Here is a 19,575-nt window from a genome sequence, read left to right as displayed (position 1 = left end):
CTCGGGTGGGCCGGATGCAGCAACATGATTTTCTGGGCTGAGTGTTTCTTATTACGCCTGTCAGACACTGATTTCTGAGCCTGCTGTGTTCCCTGGGCATACCAGGAGGGCAGGCACAGCACAGGCCCATTTCCTTAATGACCGGCAGTGAATTGCCTGCACATGTGCAGTGCAGATTTGAGACGCCCTCCGTGTATTTTTTTTTTTCTCTGCGGATTTTCCTCGTTGGATGAGGTGTTCTCCATTAGTGGAGTCCCTGCCCAGCTGAGCCTTGAACAGAGCCTTTTCCTTCCATCTGCGCACAGCCCTTATTTTGTGCTCCAGTAATTCCAGTGCAGCTCTGCTGCCCTCCGAGCTTCGGAGAGATTTACCAGGTGGGCACCTAAGGATGCTCTGGGACAAAATGGAGGTGCCCTACCGCCGTCCCCACCAGGGTAAGCACGTGTGGCTGAGACGGGCGGCAGCCACTGACCCCCTCCCCGAGCAGTGTCTTCAGCAGGGACCGGCCTGCAGAGGCCAGGATCTGGCCTCTCACCGACGCCAGGAGCCCACGAGCGAGCATGGCCGCGGTGTGCCCGTCCCTGGGAGCCGGGGGGAGGCGGGGGGGCCCTTACATAAGCCCTGAATGCGGCAGGCGGAGTGGGGAGGGGAAGGGCAGAGCGCTGAAAATCCAGGCAGCCTCCAGCGAGGGCTCCCCGCCGCAGCCCTGCACGCTGACACGCGGCCTCAGGTCCCCGTCCCCGGCCACCTGCCCGGTGTCCGTGCCCCCACCACCCTCTGCGGGGCAGCACGGAGGGGGCTGCAGGCACTGCAGTGTTGGCATGGGGGGGACATTGCCAAGGACCCCTGCCCACCCAGTGCCCGGGGTCCCTCTGTGCCATGGATGGGCTCAGCGTGTGCGGACAGGCGCTGTCTGTGTCCCCGCACGTGCTCGGGGCTCCGTCTCCTGGAGCACCTCGGGTGTTCCCCAGCATCCCAGCCCGGGCTCTTGCCCCAGGGGGGTGAACGCCGGCCCCTTCTCGAGCACGGCGGAGGCTCGCGAGCAGGGGAGCGCTTTGCGCCCAGGTAGGAGCGGGCACCCACGGCGCTGCAGCCCTGTGGCTCTTTGCAGGGTGAGTCTGCTGTTAATTCCCTCCGTCTCTCCGCAGCATCAGCAATCCCACCCGGGCCGGGCCATTCGAAGGGGGACCGCAGCAGGCAGCTCGCAGGCTCTGAGGCGCGGCGGCACGTCGCTCCGGGTCGCTGTCCCTGAGTCGCTGGGCTCTCCCGCCCCACGGATCTGGCCGTTCCTGCTGGGAAAACCGGAGGCTTGCCGTGATGGGGATGCGCTGAGCCCTTGCCCCAGGAGCTTCAGGCCTGGATGTTGGTGCTGCTCCTCCCGGACGATGTGGCTGATACTCTGGAGAAGCCCTCTCTTGCCCCCTGTTCTCCAAGTGCCTGAGCTGGTGGCCGGCTGGGACCTGCGTCTCGCCCTGTGGGTCCTGAGCTTCGCCTCGGCCGTCGTGCGCATGGAGGGCCAGGTCTACTCTCCCACCGTCAACACGCACTATGGGAAGCTACGGGGGGTGCGCGTGCCGCTGCCCAGCGAGATTTTGGGACCCGTGGACCAGTACCTGGGGGTGCCTTACGCCGCCCCCCCAGTCGGGGAGAAGAGGTTCATGCCCCCCGAGCCACCGCCCTCCTGGTCAGGCATCAGGAACGCTACCCACTTCTCGCCAGTCTGCCCCCAGAACATCCACAACGCCGTTCCCGAGATCATGCTGCCCATCTGGTTTACCTCCAACCTGGATATCGTGGCCACCTACATCCAGGACCCCAACGAGGACTGTCTGTACCTCAACATCTACATCCCCACGGAGGATGGTGAGTCCCCGCCGGGGCGCCCGCAGGAGCGAGCGCTCTGGGAGGGCAGGGGGGGCCGCCCTGCCCCTGCCCCTGCCCAGCAGCGGTTGGTCTCACCTGGGTGTTGTGTTTGAAGCATGTGGTTGTGGACCCTGCAGCATGCTGTCTGTTCGTGGAAAGCTTCCTCTGGCCACTCAGCTCGCCCTCAGCTGCCATCTCTGTCTCGCGTGCTCCCGCCCCTCCACGCCTCTCAGTCCCCGTCCCCCCCCACCTTCCACCTCCATGGCATCGTCACGGGTTCCTCTCTTGTGTTGCTAAATCTGAATCAGACTCTCTGACCGCAGATCCACAGAGCGACGAGCTGGTTTGTGCTCCCCAGGCGCCGAGTGCCAGGTTCTGTCTTGAGTTGGTTTGGGTTTGTCCTTCCTCCCCCCTTCCCACCCCCAGGTCCATGCGCTAGCCGTGGGCACGGGCTGCGGCCGCCGCTGGGAGGAACACTCTGCCTCTCCTGGGGCCGGGCTGCTCGGGCCAGGAAGGGGCCACAGAGCCCTTTTTGGGGCCGCAAAAGCCCTTTTGGGGGGTCCTGATGCAGGCGGGAGGTTGGGGGCATCGCTCTGCAGCTGCAGCCAAACATGGGGGGCACGGTCCCGCGGTGGTGAGGCCGAGCAGCACCGGCTGCCTCCTGGCTAACCTTTTCCTTCGCAGGGCATCCCACCTGAACCGTAAGTAGAGGGTGGAGGAGGCAGCACCTTGCCTGTGTGCCCGCCACAGCCTCACCACCGCGGGAGCCCCGGGGGCTGCAGGGGGCTGGATGGGACACGGGGCAGGTTTGCCCTGCGCAGGGCAGCCTCGCCAGCTCTGCCCCTCCGTCCTGGTGGGCTCTCGGCTGCACCTTCCCACCCGCCCAGCACGGCTGGCCCAGAGTTTTCCTCCCACGGCGCCGCTCCCTCCCCACCTCCCGCGGTCCCGGGGCGGCGGGTGGGCGGCAGCGTGGTTGTGATTGCATGCCCACTCCAGCCGGTGGAGCCTCCTGTTATTTTGTAGTCTTTTATTCATTTTACAGTAAAACGGATTTCCAAGGAATGCACCCGAAAGCCCAACAAGAAAATATGTAGGAAAGGAGGTATGTAGCAAGCCGACCGGCACAGAGGCACAGAGAGGAAAGAGAGAGAGAGTGAGAGAGTGAGAGGGTGCCTGTCGGTTCTCTCTGGCCCCGCGGCGTGCTCCTCCAGCGCCTCTCTGTGCCGCGACCGCCCGCGGGCCCCGAGCAGCCCTGCCCCGCTGCCGCCCGCTCCCCGCCCGCAGGGACCCGCGGGTGCCGCGGCCGCCTCGGCTCCCTGCCCCGCAGCTGGGGGCTGGTGCTGAGCACGGGTTCAGGGCAGAGCGGGATGCTCCTGTTGTCCCAGGCCTTTCAGAACAGCTGCTGGCAGGCTGAGCCTGTGCTTCCCGGTCCCTTTGGTCACGGGGAACGCCTAAATGCGCCTGTTCCCTTAGGGCTGGAGGGGCTGCACCTCTCAGCCCTCTGTCCAGAGCAGGCAAGGGGCTCCCTCCCACCCTGGGTACTGACCCGCTCAGGGGAGCACCTGGTTGTAGATGAGGCCTGAGCTCTTCCCCCTGTTCCATCCCTGGTCATTAGCAGCCAGAGCTCTGTGGTTAAAGCATCAGTCCTCGCCTGGCTGTGTAAACACTGCCATGTTCTGCCCCAGCCTCTGTTCTGCCCTCGGCTGTGCTGGCGGGGCTATATGCAGCCCTATATTCGTACATCCACATACATACAGACACGCTCACAGACACGGCTGTGTGAGCTCAGGATGTGCTCTCCACCTCCTCAAATCACACCCTCCCTAAGCTGCAGCCTCCCCGGAGGCGGCAGAGCATCTCCAGCGCAGACACAGCTCCGCTTTGTCTCGTCTCTGTCTCCAGGGCTGTGCGGGGCTCCTCCTGCTGCACTGCAGCTTGGGCACCCAGAATAATCCCGACCCAACCCCAGTGCCACGGGCCGGGGAGCGGAGATGCACAAACCGGACCCCTCCTGTCTCCCTCGGTCCCTGGAGCATGCTCCCTCCATCCCACCGCCCATCCCCGCACAGGCAGGCAGAGCCCAGGCTGCTCCCAGCATCGCCCCCTCCTCCCCGCTGCCCCGAGGTGCCCGCGGCCAGGCCGACCAGCTCTTCTGAAAGGCTCAGGAGGGGGTGTCCTGCCGGGCTGGAGCTGCCCTCCCCGCCTGCCGCCGCTGCCGCCGCACCGCAGTGCCGGGCACCCCACGCAGCGGGCCCCGGCTCCCGCCGCTTTTCTCTTCGTGCCCCCGCGTTTTACGGGGCTGGCGCAGCTGGGCTCAGAGGTTTGGGGAGCTCTTTCCTTCCAGCGACTATTTTTTTTTGTTGTTTTTCTTTCCCCCCCTGAGTTCTGTCGTTTGGTTTCTTTGCTTTGCTTTTCCTGTCGCTGTCCTGGCTATTCACACGCCATCTCTCCGAGTGCCAAGGCTGCCCCTGAAAGGGCTGGCGCATTAGGGAGTCTCCGCACGCCGCCTCCGGCGCAGGCTGTGCCAGCGACACCGAGCCACTTCAAAGCGCTTCCTCTCCCGGCCCTCTGGGGCTGGGGTCCCCGCGGGAGCCCCCAGCAGCCCGGGCAGAGCAGAGGGGCTTGGGGTAGGGCAGGAGAAGGGGTGACGCAAGGCGCAATGAAGCACCTTGGGCGCCTTCGCCTCCTTGTTCTGCCCCCCATCAGCTCTGCTCGCCGGCAGTTTCTTTGCAGTCCCTCTGAGGATGCTTTTGGTGGCCTGTGCCATGCGGTCCCCGCGCGGTGGCAGCTCCCAGGGAGGCGGCGGGGATGTGCCTCCTGCCCTGTGCCTCCTGCCCCGTGCTGGCAGAATCGACTCGCGGATGGGCAGAGCCAGCGATCTGGGCATCCAGGCATGATGTGCAGAGGATTAAAGCACCCAGCTGCTGCCGCTGCCCTTCAGCTCCGGCCGCTGAGCTGGTGTCTGTTGACTCGAATTAATTGAATAACTTGTGAAGAGGCACTTAGCTCTGAATGTCCTGGGTTAGTAGTGCTTAGGGCGAGGATAACACACCTGCAGTGCTTGTTTGTTCGGACTCTGTGTCATTTGAACATCATCTTGTCCAGCAATACTCCTGATTATTATTTCTAAGACCATTTTGTGTATGACTGGTCAATAAGCTCTCCTCTCGCAGAGCGAGAGCCTGTCTAATATTTTGGTGGTTTGAAATGCCTCGGCTCTCACCTTACTGTTGTTTTCATCTCATAGCAGCCAAAGGGCTAAGATTTTATCAGAATTCATCCCCGTCTCCACGAGACAGAGAAACGTCCCTGTCTCCCTCTCCTATTTCCTGCCTGGGTGCACATCGGTCCCCTCTCTTGGGACAGGGCAGGGCAGCAGTGCTTTGGGACTAATTAGCCATGCACTGTGCAGGAGGATCTGTTGGACGATCTAGGTTCAGCTGCTGCTCATGTTTTGCTGTGAAAATCAAGCTCTGCCCACCAGAGGAGCGCGTACGTGCACACAGCATAGGGCCTATGGATGCTCGTGTCAGACCCCCCTGGTTTTTACTAGCGACCAGCCTAACCTCTGTGGCATGGCTGGGGACATGTGGCCACCCCTGTGCTCTGCTTCTGTGTCGGGGCATGATGTACAAAGGTGAGGGGCGGCGTTAGTGCTGGCGGTCACCAGGGCATGAGGGGTCTGGTGCTTTTGTGGAGCCCCGGGAGGATGGAGATGGCTCCTCAGCATTGCCCAGGGGCAGGGAGGCGCCGGGCAGCACGGAGGAAAGGCTTCTGCCCGGCTACTGGAGCCGCAGAAGGACTGGGTCCTGCTCCTGCTCCTCTCTTATCTGCACCATGCCGAGCACGACGGCTGCAAGGAGCTGGGATCCCTGCCCTCTTTATCGCTGTTTGCACTGGCGTCAGTGCTATTGGAACAGTTTGCTTAAGATAGTACAAATCCGGTGCGGATGCTCCTGTTTAAGGAAAACTGATTTTATTTTTTACTGAACTTGAGCTTAAATCTTCCTAGGGCCTTCAGATAACAGCATATGCATCCTTCCTATCACCCTGAACAATGTCACTCCGCAGTCAGCTCGCAGTTAAACAGCGTAACAGGCACTCGCACTGGGTGAGCAGGATGAATTTTTGGCGGGTGAGGAGAGCAGGAGCCACAAGTCCTTTGGTTTTCCCGGCTGTGAACCAAGAAGCTCAGACAAGCCCAGGGAGCTCGTGGGCCAGGAGGGCAGCGCTGGGCTCTGGGCTGCAGCCCGTGCTGGAGCAGAGGAGCAGCTCCTGATGCGGCGGCTTTGAGCACTGCAATAGCAGGTGCTGGGAGGCAACCGAGCAAACAGCGAGGAAGGTGTGAGAGCACCTACTGTGTTGTTTCTCCTATGGGAACGCGGGGCATTGGTGGGTGGTTGTGGGGGTGAGCAGCATAGCTGGACTCGCTATGGCTGCGGCTGCCCCAGCCAGCTCCCTCCCCACGCGGTGCCACCTCTCCCAGCTCTCCCAGCTCCGAAGCACGGGGTGGGTGAAGGATTGCTGCCTGCAGCAGTCATTAGAGAAAATCCCTCTCCCTGTGCACTGCCAGGGAAGCTGGAGAGGAGCTCCGCGTAGCAAACACTGCACGGGTACTTTGTCATTTGAGTGCTTTCTGGGCTCGCAGCTCTCCCTGTCGAAGACGCACCCGGTCAAGCCCACAGCGCCTGCCCGCAGGCAGGCTGGGGCTGTGTGCCAGGTGGGGAAGGGGACACAGCGGGGGGGGACGCTGGGGTGCCAGGGCAGAGGGCAGGGGCTCCTGGGGTGAGGCTGGGGGGATCGGTGTAGCAGGATGGCTGCGAGGAGGCAGGCCACAGAGCGGTGTGTTGGGAGGTGAGCTCTGGGAACATCCAGCTGGCTCTGGAGATGTCCCTGCCCCAGGACAGGAGCTGCACTGCCTAGCGTGTGCCCAGCATTTGTCACACCTCTTCTTAACCCCCTCCCCAGGCCATCACTTCCACTGATTTTCTGCCCTATCTGCCAGAAAGGTTTTCTTTTTGCCTGGCTTAACCCTGCCTCCTGTGGCTCTGCAGCTGCTGCCCCGTGCAGCAGGACTCACTTTCCCGTGTCACCACAGCTCTGTGGCCTGTCCTGCCTGGGGAAGCAGCGAGCACAGCTCCCTTCGGCTTCCTGCTGTCAGCATTTGGATGACCTTGTCTCCCTCAAGCTTCACTTGCCTGATGGATTTTCCAGACTCCTGGTCCTTGCTCGGTGGGCTGCCTGCAGAAGGTCACGGCACGGGGTGCTGTGCAGCTCACCAGCGGCAGCTGCGCCTCGCCGCTCCCCCTCACACCCTGCTCTTGTCTTCTGAGCGGGACGGGGCTGCTGTCCCCAGCCAGGGCTTCGGCCGGCACCGCGGGTTAGCCCTGCTGATGACGGGTGCTTCCACCTGGCCCCACGGAGCTGCCCGTATCACTGATTCCTTTCACGCTCAAATCCTGTCCCCCCCCATCTCTGTCATCTGCAAGTGGGACAGGTGCCACCCGTGTCATGTCCAGGGGTGGCAGTGGGACTGACTCCCCGACTTCGGCTTCCCAGCCCCTCTTGCACCCACTTTCACCTCGTCTCATCCGGACACAAGGCTGCACCTCGCTGATGGAGCAGCCCCTTGCTGGGACGGAGCTGGGCTGATAGGAGCGGGGCCCTGGGACCATGCTGGTGCCCGGCAGGACCTCCGAGCTGTGCAGGACCTTACAGAAACTGATGTTTTTTGGGGGCATGGGGGTGCTCCTGTTACAATCCAGTGGTTTGTGGTGCGACGAGCAGGGCTGCAGGGCACTGTGGCATTTCGGCCATGCTGGTGGCAGAGGACAGCCGTCCCCAGCGGCAGCAGAGCCGGCAGCGGGGACCCCTGTGCGCACCCCATCGCTGTGCTGCGTGACGGGGCCACAGGGGCAGGCAGGGGCACTGCTCTGGGATGCTCGCCGCCCCCAGCGCCCCGGGGAGGATCTGGGAAGGGCCCCGGGGCAGCCTTGCCCCTGCCCTGCCGTGGCTCTGGGAGAGGTGCAGTGTGAGTAGCCAGCAGTGCTGTGGGGCGCAGGCCTGGCCCCACCGTCTCTGCTATCATGCTATTTTTGAATTCTCTTTTGTTGTTTTTTTTTCCTTTCTTTTTTTTTTCTTTTTTTTTTTTTGTTGTTGTTTTGTTTTGTTTTTTTCCTTTCTGTTCTGTCTCCTCGTGTTTGGTCCCTAGGAGCCAGCGCTAAGAAACAGGGAGAGGACTTAGCGGATAATGACGGGGATGAAGACGAAGGTATTTCTGTGCTCGAGGCTGCCACTGCATGACACGCAAAGCAACTCCGTTTGCCCGCCATCCGCTGCCATCCCCAGGGAGCCCCGTGTGTGTCTGTCTCGGCGCTGGGCAGCTGCGCGGGGCGGGGGGCCGGGGGGCCGGCTGTGCAGGGCTCAGGCCCTTCCTCTCCTCCGGGGGAAGCTTGTGGGGTTGTGCTTCAGGAGAAGTTTGCTGGCTGCCCCCGCTCCGCTCGAGCGAGGGCCGGGAGGAAGCATGGCAGCTTGGGAGCAAAGGAGCCCTCGGGCACCTGGGCCCATTTCACCCCGAGCCCGGTCATATTCCACCCCCAGCCTCATCCCTCCGGACTCAGCGATGCGCAGCGGGAGCCTGCGCCCTCCCCTCGTGCCCTCGTGCCCTCGCCCACTCCCGACTCGCTCCATGCTGCGGGAAAGGAACGCGGGTTCTGGCGAGGAGCGGCCCCACACAGCTCTAGGTGCCATGCCACGGGCCAGCAGTGCCACCAGCTCTCTGTCCCCTGCACCCGGAGCAGGGTTTGTACCCGGCCCCGGTGCTGGGGGTGCTGCGCCCACTCTTTTCCCAATGCGAGCGAGGTTTTGCTTGTGGCCACGGCATCTGTGCCAGATGAGGTAGAGCAAGGGCGACTTCAAATGGGTGCGATTCAGGATCTACACCAGGCTTAAGAAAACTGCAGAACAGGCAATTTTGGGTAAAACAGGGCTGCTCGTCTGCAGGGTCTGGACTCGGCCTGTTTTGTTGCAGGGACGTGAGGAGGAGGCGGGAGGAAAGGTCTGCCAGGATGCAGCTGGAACACGGCGAGGGCACTGAGACCTCGTGGTCTGCAGGAGTCCTGGGGCAGCTCAAGCCTGTCCTGACAGATGGCATTTGGGTTCTGGGAAGCAGATGAAAAGCCTGTTCATTGGCAGTATCAAAACCTGTTGTTGTCTCCCAGTAACCTGTGCCCCAGGATCTCTTGAACCAGGGTGTAAACTGGCATCCATCCTAAGTGATTTGACTGCAGTAAATCCCTGCACACTAAGATGTGCTGCGAAGATTAAGAACCATTTTTTTTTCCCTGTTATGCCATTGCTGCTGGTCAGATACAGAGATGTCCCTTCGCATTTCGGTGACAGCGCGTGGCAGGGAGGAGAGTTCAGAGCCGCAGGCTTGGCGTTTGAGCTGTTGGGATTTCACGCAGGCGGCCCCAGCAAGAGTTTTCCTGCCAGAGCGAGGCTGGCACCGGGATGGCCCCGGGCAGGGCAGCCGGTGGCGATGGGGTGCGGGGGGTGAGGGAGGCAGGGATGGGGCAGGGGTCGGGGCAGTCGAGGGGGGCGAGGGCCGTGCCTGGTGCTGGCCATGCCCACCGATGCAAGGCACTGAGTGTGGGTGAGCACAAGGGAGAGCAAAGTCCATCGGCACCGGCTCGCCAGCATGGGAGAGGGCTGGGCACCATGTGGGAGCTGGCACCACCAGGATGGGTGCAACTGCCTCTGTGCAACACGGTGGAGATGTGCCAGGTGCTGAGCACCAGTAGGGACTTTCCCCAGGATAAGAGCAGGCAAGAGAGGGAGCGCGTGGCTGCTCCCTGCTCTAGGCTCCCCCAGCCCTCCCTGCCCGTCCCTCGGGTCCCATTCCCCATCCTCACTCCATGCCTCATGACCTGTCCTCGCCCGGCCTCGGCGCTCACCTCCCGACACGCACACGCGCACGCACTGTCTGCTCATCGCCATGTCTGTGTCCGGGCACTGGGGTGCCATGGGCTCGCATCCCGGCAGCCGGCAGGTTTCTGCCTTCCCAGGGAATTGGAAGGGGGGGGCGGGAGAGACAGAGGTGGGAGCGCCCACCAGTGCCCCCCCGCCCTCCAGGTCCTGCACACCCCGTCCCTGCCCCTCCGCAATGCCAGCTGCCAGCACTCCCGGAGCCGAGGGCTTGGGGCCAGCTGAAGAAGGGACACGGGGACAGACTCTGCGGGCGCCCCGGGCTGTCGGTGCCCCGCAGCCGCTGCCACCATGGAGGTGCCGGCTCCTGCCCACGGCCAGAGCCCGGCTCTGGGGAAGAGCATCTGGGTCCAGCCCGTGCCTCTCCCGCATGTGCTGAGACCCCAGGCAGCTCCCGGCAAGGAGACAGCAGTGCTGGGACGGGGACAGGGGCTGCCACCACCCGGAGAGGGGCTGGCGGGGTTGGGGTGGTGGTGAGTGGTTCACAGCTCTGCGCCGAGGCTTTGGGTTCTGGGTTTGGCTGCTGCAGCCCCCTCCCCAGTCCTGGCAGCTGGCATTGCCTTCCTCCTCCATGGTCTGCCTCTCGGCAGGGTGCTGCGGCTGCTGGCGGGGTCCTGTGGTTAACCTCCTCTCCTTCCAGACATCCGGGACAGCGGGGCCAAGCCGGTGATGGTGTACATCCATGGCGGCTCGTACATGGAGGGCACGGGGAACATGATAGACGGCAGCGTCCTGGCCAGCTACGGGAACGTGATTGTCATCACCCTCAACTACCGCGTTGGAGTGCTCGGTATGGGCTGTGCCAGCGCTGTGCGGCGGGACAGGGGGCAGGGGGACGGGGAGGGACGGGGTCTGTGCTCCGGCCGAGCACGGTGCCACGTGGCAGCACCCACAGCAGCCACAACAGCGTGGTCAGGCTCCTGGCACCGGCCACCCAGGCTCATTTACACAACCTGGCTCAGCTGAAAGCAAATATTGGTCTGTGGTTAAATAAATAATAAATGTGTTTACCCAGCATCACCTCCTGAGAGCGCTCAGAGCACTGAGCTGCCAGCGGGTGCTGCCTGGCTGCCCTGGGGGACAGAACAGCTCTCCCCCCCACCCCGGCAGGAGCTGCCTCTTTGCTCCGTGGGTGCTGTCCGAGCTGACCAGGCAGTGCCGTGCCCCAGCAGCCCTGGGACGGGGCCAGGGCAGGCCCCAGGAGCTCCCTTTGCCCTGCATGGGAAATGCACGGCCCCAGATGCATCCCCTGGGGAAGGGAACAGGAGAGGCATAAGGGTGGTTTTGCTCGCACCGTGGTCTTCCACAAGGTGCACGGAGATGTGCTCAGCCCTCTGAGGGGTTTGCTGGGGAAGAACCCATCCAAGCCACCCCACAGGCTCTGCTGCTCACACCCCAGCCAGGACGGGGGCTCCTTGTCCCACACCTGGGCACCACGTCCCTCTGACACCCCCATGCCCCACATCCTCTTGGAAAGGCAGCTGGAGGTCAGCAGTCTTGCCTGGATTTACGTGGCAGGAAATAGGCTTTTCTGTAAAAAGAAGCCTATTCGAGACTTTTCAATATTAAAAGTCAGGCCTTTAAGATTGATAGCGCTAATTTAAGAGGTATAAAATACAGTCTGAAATAAAACTTACATGGTGCCATCGGCATCTCCACGGAAGAGCTGCAGAGTGCCAGCAGCACTGCGGTGCCAGCGCAGCGCCGTGCCACTCCCTGCCACCGTGTTACCTGCCTTAATTCAGCCTCCATGCCATGGCTTGAGCTTCCTGCTTTGAGTCAAGGGAGATAAAACATCGATAGCTTATCTTGGGTGTTACCTTTGTTATCGAAAGCATTTCTTAGCGTCTTTCTCACTGAGAGCCTTTGTGTTTTAAGCTGCAGTGGTTCCTCTCTGCCCAGCCCACCTCCTTACATTTATAGAGCCTCCTCCGGACCACGCTATTCCATGGGAAGCATTGGCTGTGTGCGCTCATCTGCCTGTGCTCCCTGGTGCTTCCCCAGCCTCCCTCCGAGCGTGCATGAGGCTGTTGGCATGGGCGGTGGTCGGGGCAGGGCAGTGTCCCGTGCCCATCGCCCCGTCTGTGCCTGCAGGCAGCACTCCCAGTCTCCTCGTCCCCACGTGTGCAGCACCGCAGTGTCACCACAGCACCCACAGGACTCTGCTGGTCCCGCTGGGACGGGGTCCCCGAGAGCTCCCCCAGGCTCAGGGAGGGGTGGGAGGGCAGGCTGCTTCCCCCGTCCCTAACCGGGCTCCGTTTCACCCGCAGGGTTCCTGAGCACAGGGGACCAGGCTGCTAAGGGCAACTACGGGCTGCTGGACCAGATACAGGCGCTGCGCTGGGTCAGCGAGAACATCGCCTTCTTTGGCGGGGATCCCCTGCGGATCACCGTCTTCGGCTCCGGCATCGGCGCCTCCTGCGTCAGCCTGCTCACCCTCTCCCACCACTCGGAAGGTAGGTGCTGGCCGTGCCCGAGCTGCCGAGCAATCCACGCGGAAGTAGGGGCAAAAGTGGGCGTGAGCCCTGGGAGGGAGCGAGGCCCCGTCATACCAGGGAGGAGGTCTGGGAGTGTGGAGACTGGCACGGCGCTTGTGGAGGTGATGTGATTGATATCGTATTGTAAATACAGCAGAATGTTTACTCTAGATAAAGAAAGGAATTGTTTATGCTACAAGATTGTGTTGGCATAAGAGCAGATGCATATAAACCACCTGTGAATAAATTTACATTGAAAATTGAAAAAAAAAGATCTTCAGCAATCAGAGCGGAGTTGTTCTGCCTAAACTTCCTGAAGGAAACAGCAGGAGGAAAACCTGAGCTGAGCGTGGTCTGCAGGGCACCAGACTGCCAGGGAGCACGGTGGATGTGGTCACAGGGGGTTGGTTATATGGGGCACAAGCACTCAGCTCAGGCAGTGCCACATCCCTGTGCGTGGTGCAGGGGAGAAGAGGCACAGGCCACGCTGGGGCAGTGGGCACCGCCATGAATCTGCCCCACAGAAACCCAGGCAAGTATGACAAATGACAATACTGTGAAGAGCTGCAGCCCTGCTGGGGAGCCTGGGAACAGTGAGTGAAGAAAAACCTTCCGAAACAGCACGGCCGATCAGGTGGCAGAGGCTGAACATGGAGCAGGGCAAAGCGTACCGTGCTGCCTGGTCCTGCCGGGCCGGTCCTGGTCCAGGATCTGAGGAATTCAGGGCCAGTCTGCCCCTAAGCCTGCTTCCTCTGCTGTCACCATCACCTGCGCCCTGCCAGCTTGGAGTAAAGCAGGGCAAAGGAGGGCTTGCTACAGCCCAAGTGTAGAGAAAGTTTGGAAACAACAAGGAAAGTAAAGCTGCAGTGGTCAAGCCCAAGCAATGTGTATGGAAGACACATTTGCACCGTGTAAGCTGCTCTCTCTGGGCTCTCAGGACACTCATGATCAGTCCATGCTCCTGCATGAGTGCCCAGTGCCCAAAGTCAGCGCCTCAGCTCTTTGCAGCCGTCTGTCCTCCTGCTGCCCCTGGCATCTCGTGAGCAGGATGCTGCTGGGGATGGTGCCTTGTCCTCTTCAGGTGACTTGTTCAAGCACAAATGGCTATTAGGAGAAACCATTTTCTTTGGTAAACCTAGAAGATGCTTCCCTTGTGTGAACTGGTAAATCCAGAGCTCTGCCATGAAGGGTAGATCTCGGCAGACTCCGGAGCAGCAGGAGGGGTTCCACCTGCGTGCAGGGAGGGGATGCTCTGCGGCACAGGGGCCTGTGCGTGGCCATGCTGTCCCCATGGTGGTGACACCTCTTCGGAAGCACAACTGGGTGCGCTGCTGTACCCGGCAGCATGAGGGGGGGTTGGGGCCTCCAGCCCTTGCCCCACCTGAGTGGCTGCAGCTGCTCCCTGGCTTTCCATCCACAGCTGGAGAGGCCAGTGCAGCACTTTTGGGGTCACAACAGGCTTTCTGCCACTAAACCCTGTGTCTGGGTGCCATGTCCCTTGCTGCCCCATTAGGCTGTGGTGTGGGCTCCCTGCAGCGTGGGGGCTGCTCTTGGAGGGCTCCCATTCTGCATCACAGAGGTGCTGAGCACCCAGCTCTCTCGCTGCCATGGCTGTGAATGCAGTGAGGAGGGAGGGGAGCTCTCGATGCTGCAGCCAGTGCTGCATCAGAACAAGCGGACACAGGATGCCCTCACCCAGACCTGCTCCAAAGCACCCATCTCCCCAGGGATGGGGCCGGCAGCCAGCTCTGCAGCACGGCAGGGGAGCCACGCTAAGACACAGCCTGCAGACCAGGCGGGTTTGTTTTTATCGGATCAAAATAAAACTCATAGTGATCAAGAGCTATTAATGAAGCTGCTAATTTGTGCCTGCTCTGCCAGGCGCGGAGAGAGGCAGACACGGGAGGCTGGTGCCGCGCACGCTGTGTCTGGCTGCCGGGGAGACCCGCGGCTCCCCTGCCAGCCCCGGCGCGCGCAGGCGGGTGGGTTCCTCGCCAAGGGGCCAGGGGCTGCTTCTCTTCCCAGCCAGCCCTGCCAGGGCTCCTGGGGATGCTCACCTCAGAGGGGAACGGGCAGTGCTCTGCCCGCTGTGCCTGTGGGCTGGGCACTGCTTTCTAGGGCACCGGGAGGTGACAAACAGAGCTTGTGACTTCTCTTTGTCCCAGCGCATGGGACTGTACGTCAGGTACTTAGCAGAGCAAGGACAGTGCATGCAGACAGAGCTACGGGCACTGTGGCTGGTAGCCAGGATCCTCCGAACGCTGCTGCTGCAGGGAGGGGCACGGGCTCAGGTGCGCAGCCATCTCTCTCGCAGCACTCTGTGCGTCAGTGGGCTCAGCCCCGTGGCCTCTTGGTGCAGTGATGCTGCTGTGCTGGTCCCCGCACCATGCACGAAATGGTCTCTGGCAGCAATCAAATGCCAGAGTCCAGCAAGGCGCAGCAGCACGCGGGGCCGCGGGAGAGGGCCGGCCGGAGAGCAGAGACCCCAGGGTGCACCCCGAGCCCGGCCGCTTTCACCGCCCCGGAGGCTCCGCTTCCTCGCAGCCCTTTGTATTCCGAGCACAAGCGCCATTGACATGGGGCTGGAGCCCAGCCACGCATTCCTCCGCCTGGGCCAAGGCCTTTGTGGCCCCGCTTTCCAGGGCGAAAGTCCACTCCCTCTGTGTTCCCGGTGGCAGAAAGGCCCTCTTTGTGTGTCTGGCAGCGTGCTCCCGCGGGGCCGGATTGGCACCGAGCAGCCCCAGCTGGGCAGGAAGTGGCGGGGAGGGGGGCGAGGGGGGCCCTGACAAAGCGGCGGGTGGGACACGCAGGGTTAAGTGTCCCCGGAGCAGGCGTTAACCCTCCCGCTGCTGCCAGACCTTCCCCGTGAAACGCCTGCCATGGGATCCTGGGGGAGCGCGGCACCCCTGGGCTGAGGCCCCATGCCAGCCCAGCGCCGCAGGGAGCGCGGCACGGGTTAAGTATGGTGCATGCGCTGGAGATCGGGGTCCTCGCAGGAGCATGAGGACACCGGAGCCTCCTCCACACTCTGTCCTGCATTGCAGCCGTGGGGTACTGGGGCAGCTCCGGGCTCTCCCCGCTGCAAGCTTCCCCCGCTCCTCGCTTCTCTTGCAGGTCTCTTCCAGAGAGCCATCATCCAGAGCGGCTCCGCACTCTCCAGCTGGGCAGTGAACTACCAGCCTGTGAAGTACACCAGCATGCTGGCCGACAAGGTGGGCTGCAACGTGCTGGACACGGTGGACATGGTGGACTGCCTGCGGCAGAAGAGTGCCAAGGAGCTGGTGGAGCAAGACATCCAGCCAGCACGCTACCATGTGGCCTTTGGGCCGGTCATTGACGGGGATGTGATCCCAGACGACCCAGAGATCCTGATGGAGCAGGGCGAGTTCCTCAATTACGATATCATGCTGGGTGTCAACCAGGGCGAGGGGCTGAAGTTCGTGGAGGGCGTGGTGGACCCCGAGGACGGCGTGTCGGGCAGCGACTTTGACTACTCGGTCTCCAACTTTGTAGACAACCTGTACGGCTACCCCGAGGGCAAGGACACCTTGCGGGAGACCATCAAGTTCATGTACACGGACTGGGCCGACCGGGACAACCCCGAGACACGCCGCAAGACCTTGGTGGCCCTCTTCACTGACCACCAGTGGGTAGAGCCGTCGGTGGTGACGGCCGACCTGCACGCCCGCTATGGCTCCCCCACCTACTTCTACGCCTTCTACCACCACTGCCAGAGCCTGATGAAGCCCGCGTGGTCCGACGCGGCCCACGGGGATGAGGTGCCTTACGTGTTCGGGATCCCCATGATCGGCCCCACAGACCTCTTTCCCTGCAACTTCTCCAAGAACGACGTCATGCTCAGTGCCGTGGTGATGACCTACTGGACCAACTTTGCCAAGACGGGGTGAGCAGGGCCGGGTGGGGAGCAGTGCCTCACTGGGGTTCTGCACTTGGGCAACGGGGTGGTGGGATCGCATGCCTGGTGTGGGACGCTGAGCCCCCTGTGTCCAGAGATCCATGCACTGTGCCCTAGCTGGGGTCATCAGCCACACAGCAAGAAGCTGAGCGCATGGCCAGCCCCAAGGACCTGGCACCATGTGCTCCCGCCCTGGGCAAGGCTGCTTGCGGCATGGCACGGGCTGCAGCCACGGCCAGCCCAGGACAGGCTCTGGCCACAGCCAAGCACAGGGGTGTGGGAGCCACTTTGGCTGTGGTTATCACAGGTCAGGCTTGACTCAGGGTTTGGGGTGGTGCCCATCTGTGCCCTCCTCTGCTTATCCAGAGGCGGCCAGCTCTCCCTCCCCACCTCTTTGGCTCTCCCTGGCGCTAGCTCTGTTTTGCCTGTGTCTTGCAGGGACCCCAACAAGCCTGTCCCCCAGGACACCAAGTTCATCCACACCAAGGCCAACCGGTTTGAGGAAGTGGCCTGGTCCAAGTACAACCCCCGTGACCAGCTGTACCTGCACATCGGGCTGAAGCCGCGGGTGCGTGACCACTACCGGGCCACCAAGGTGGCTTTCTGGAAGCACCTGGTCCCCCACCTGTACAACCTGCATGACATGTTCCACTACACCTCCACCACCACCAAAGTGCCACCGCCCGACACCACGCAGAACTCCCACATCACCCGCCGGCCCAACGGCAAGATCTGGACCACCAAGCGCCCCGCCATCTCACCCGCCTACAACAGCGAGAACGGGAAGGAGAAGTGGAGCCCGGAGCAGGAGGCGGGCACCCTGCTCGAGAGCCCTCGTGACTACTCCACCGAGCTGAGCGTCACCATCGCTGTGGGCGCCTCCCTCCTCTTCCTCAACGTGCTGGCCTTCGCCGCCCTCTACTACCGCAAGGACAAGCGGCGGCAGGACACGCACCGGCAGCCCAGTCCCCAGCGCGGCGCCGCCAACGACATCGCCCATGCGCCCGATGAGGAGATGCCGTCTCTGCAGGTGAGCCAGGCGCACCATGAGTGCGAGGCTGTGCCGCCCCACGACGCCCTGCGCCTCGCTGCCCTACCCGACTACACGCTGACGCTGCGCCGGTCCCCGGACGACATCCCGCTCATGACCCCCAACACCATCACCATGATCCCCAACTCGCTGGTGGGGCTGCAGACCCTGCACCCCTACAACACCTTCGCTGCCGGCTTCAACAGCACGGGGCTCCCGCACTCACACTCCACCACCAGGGTATAGCTGCCCGCGGCCGGCGCACACCCACGCACGCACGCACGCACACGCACGCAGCAGACACTGGCAGAGGGACCGGCAGGAGCCCCGGATGGACGGGCAGCGCACACGGACGGTGCAGCACCGAGCCCGGACCTGTGGGACCCAACGCCGCTGGCCGTCCCCCTCCCCTCGGCGCTTTCTTTTGTTCCTTTCTAACTCTTGAGAAGTGCTTCGACTCTCCCGGCTCCCAGCAGGAGGGCCCCTCTGGTCCAGCCGACAGCAGCCACAGGGCTCCTTGTGCCGGGGCTGTGCCTCCCCGCGGGGACACGGCGTCCCCAGCGCCCGCCGAGCACCCCGGGATGGGTGCGCAGTAGTGCCGGGTATCCCTCTCGGCCGGTGCCGGGGCTCCCCGGGAGGTTTGGCATCTGGAGCGCTGTGGATAAGGCTCCGAGCGGCAGCCCCGGGCCATGGTGCTATAGGCAGAGGCAGCGGGCAGGGGCCTGGGGCCCGGCCTCGCGCTGGGTGCGGGCGCTGGGGCCGGTGCCGGGGCACTGGGAGCCGGGGAGCTGGCCCCGAGCTGGGGACTTGGCACCTCTGCCCCTCTTTGCGCTGCAGAGAACCTCTTTTGTGTCAGTTGTTTCTCTTTGCAGAGACGTTTTTTAAGCAGATCTTTAGTTCTTTACACACTAACGGAGTCTCCGCGTTTTGTCCTTTGTAAAGATTTTAAACCAAGTGTTCTTGATATAAAATAAAAAGCCAGTTAGAAGAACCCCAGCGTGTGTGCACGGTGCCGGCCCCAACGCGGCCCCGCGGCCCCACTGCCCGCGCACAGGGCCGGCGGGCGCCAGGCAGGGCCCTGCCTCCCGCGCCGCGAGGCCGCGCTCTTTTGTATTTTTGATATTCTCCCTCTTCTGTCACCCGTGCCCACGGATCTCAGCCAAATAGCCTACTCCAGGGCCTGGCCGCGGGCACCCCACGGCCCCCCCTTGACCCATCCCACCCCGCTGCCAGCACTGTCCAGTGCCACCCCCAGCCCCTCCTGGGTGTCACCGGCCAGGGACACCCACAGCTGAAGCGCAGCCGCCCAGGGCAGCAGCCGGTGCTGCGTCCCAGCGCTCCCCACAGCCACCCTGCCCTGCTCCCCATCTGCTTCCCACCCTGCCACCCCCTTGCTGCACGGGGCCGTGCTGCAATTCCTGCCCCAGCTGTGGATTGCAGCGGGCCGGCAGCTCGGAGGGTGAGCCGGCTGCACCGAGGGTGCTTTCTGCCTCCCGGCACCTGGATGTGCTCGCAGCAGGGCCACAGGGGGTGATGCAGCCTGAGTGGGGACAGGGCACCCATCCCGGGGCTGGGGCACCCGCAGGGCTGGTGGGGGCTTCAGTGCAGCTGGGCACGGAGAAGGAGCTGCCCGGGAGCCCACCCGGGGCATCCCAGTGAGGGCAGGGAGTGTGTCAGCCGCCAGCATGGTCCCCGGCACCTTGGGCGTGGGGAAGCAGGAGGGGGGACGGGTCCGGCAGCTGGGGGGCAGCTCCTGTGTCCTTGCGGGGCCACCATCCCTCGCCCTGTGTGAGCCGGTCCGGCTGGCAGACGCTGCCCGTGCTGGCGGCCGTGACGCACCGGTGCCACCTGGCCCCGCGTGGCTCCGCAGCCCGCCCCGGCTGAGGGGTGAGGATGCTCGTTGGAGAATGTATTTATACCCTGTCACCTGCGCAGAGTAACAAATTCCAAATAAAACAGAAGTGATATTTTTAATAGCGGTGTGTCTCGCCTCTCCTTGGAGCGTGCAAGGGGCAGAGGCTCGGTCCAGCCCGGGAGGGGGTGTGGGGTGCAGCACGGGGCCACCCCAGCCGGGTGGTCCCCAGTGTCCCAGCACCCACCCCAGGTCGGGTGCTGCACCCCCGGGCAGCGCGGTGCACCCTGCCCCCAGGATTACCAGCGTCTGGGGACACGGTGGGGGGCCCTGCGTGTCCCAGCCCTGCTGTGTCCCCATGACACTGGGGTTCTGGGCAGGACCTCGTCCACCCCATTGGCACCGCGGGTCCCCTCCCTCCGAGCCCCCCGCCCTGCCCAGCCCCGCTCCC

At 63.1% G+C, this 19,575-nt stretch overlaps 1 protein-coding gene across 3 annotated transcripts; it reads left to right on the top strand.

The window, feature by feature from the left end:
- The first annotated feature begins 1,385 nt into the window (after positions 1–1,385).
- Positions 1,386–17,518, top strand: NLGN3 (neuroligin 3). 3 transcript variants are annotated; one of them, XM_035541655.2, is made up of 7 exons: positions 1,386–1,863; positions 2,906–2,965; positions 8,075–8,134; positions 10,490–10,639; positions 12,120–12,305; positions 15,441–16,230; positions 16,681–17,518. In XM_035541655.2, exons 1-7 carry the CDS (start codon positions 1,386–1,388, stop codon positions 17,516–17,518), a joined length of 2,562 nt encoding a protein of 853 aa, XP_035397548.2. The 3 variants fall into 3 exon arrangements, with proteins under 3 accessions (XP_035397548.2, XP_035397549.2, XP_035397550.2); XM_035541656.2 differs by lacking the exon at positions 2,906–2,965; XM_035541657.2 differs by lacking the exons at positions 2,906–2,965; positions 8,075–8,134.
- Positions 17,519–19,575: the final 2,057 nt, after the last annotated feature.

Source organism: Cygnus atratus, chromosome 13 (assembly GCF_013377495.2).
Source record: "Cygnus atratus isolate AKBS03 ecotype Queensland, Australia chromosome 13, CAtr_DNAZoo_HiC_assembly, whole genome shotgun sequence".
Taxonomy (NCBI): domain Eukaryota; kingdom Metazoa; phylum Chordata; class Aves; order Anseriformes; family Anatidae; genus Cygnus; species Cygnus atratus.
This window is presented reverse-complemented; position numbering and strand designations above follow the sequence as displayed.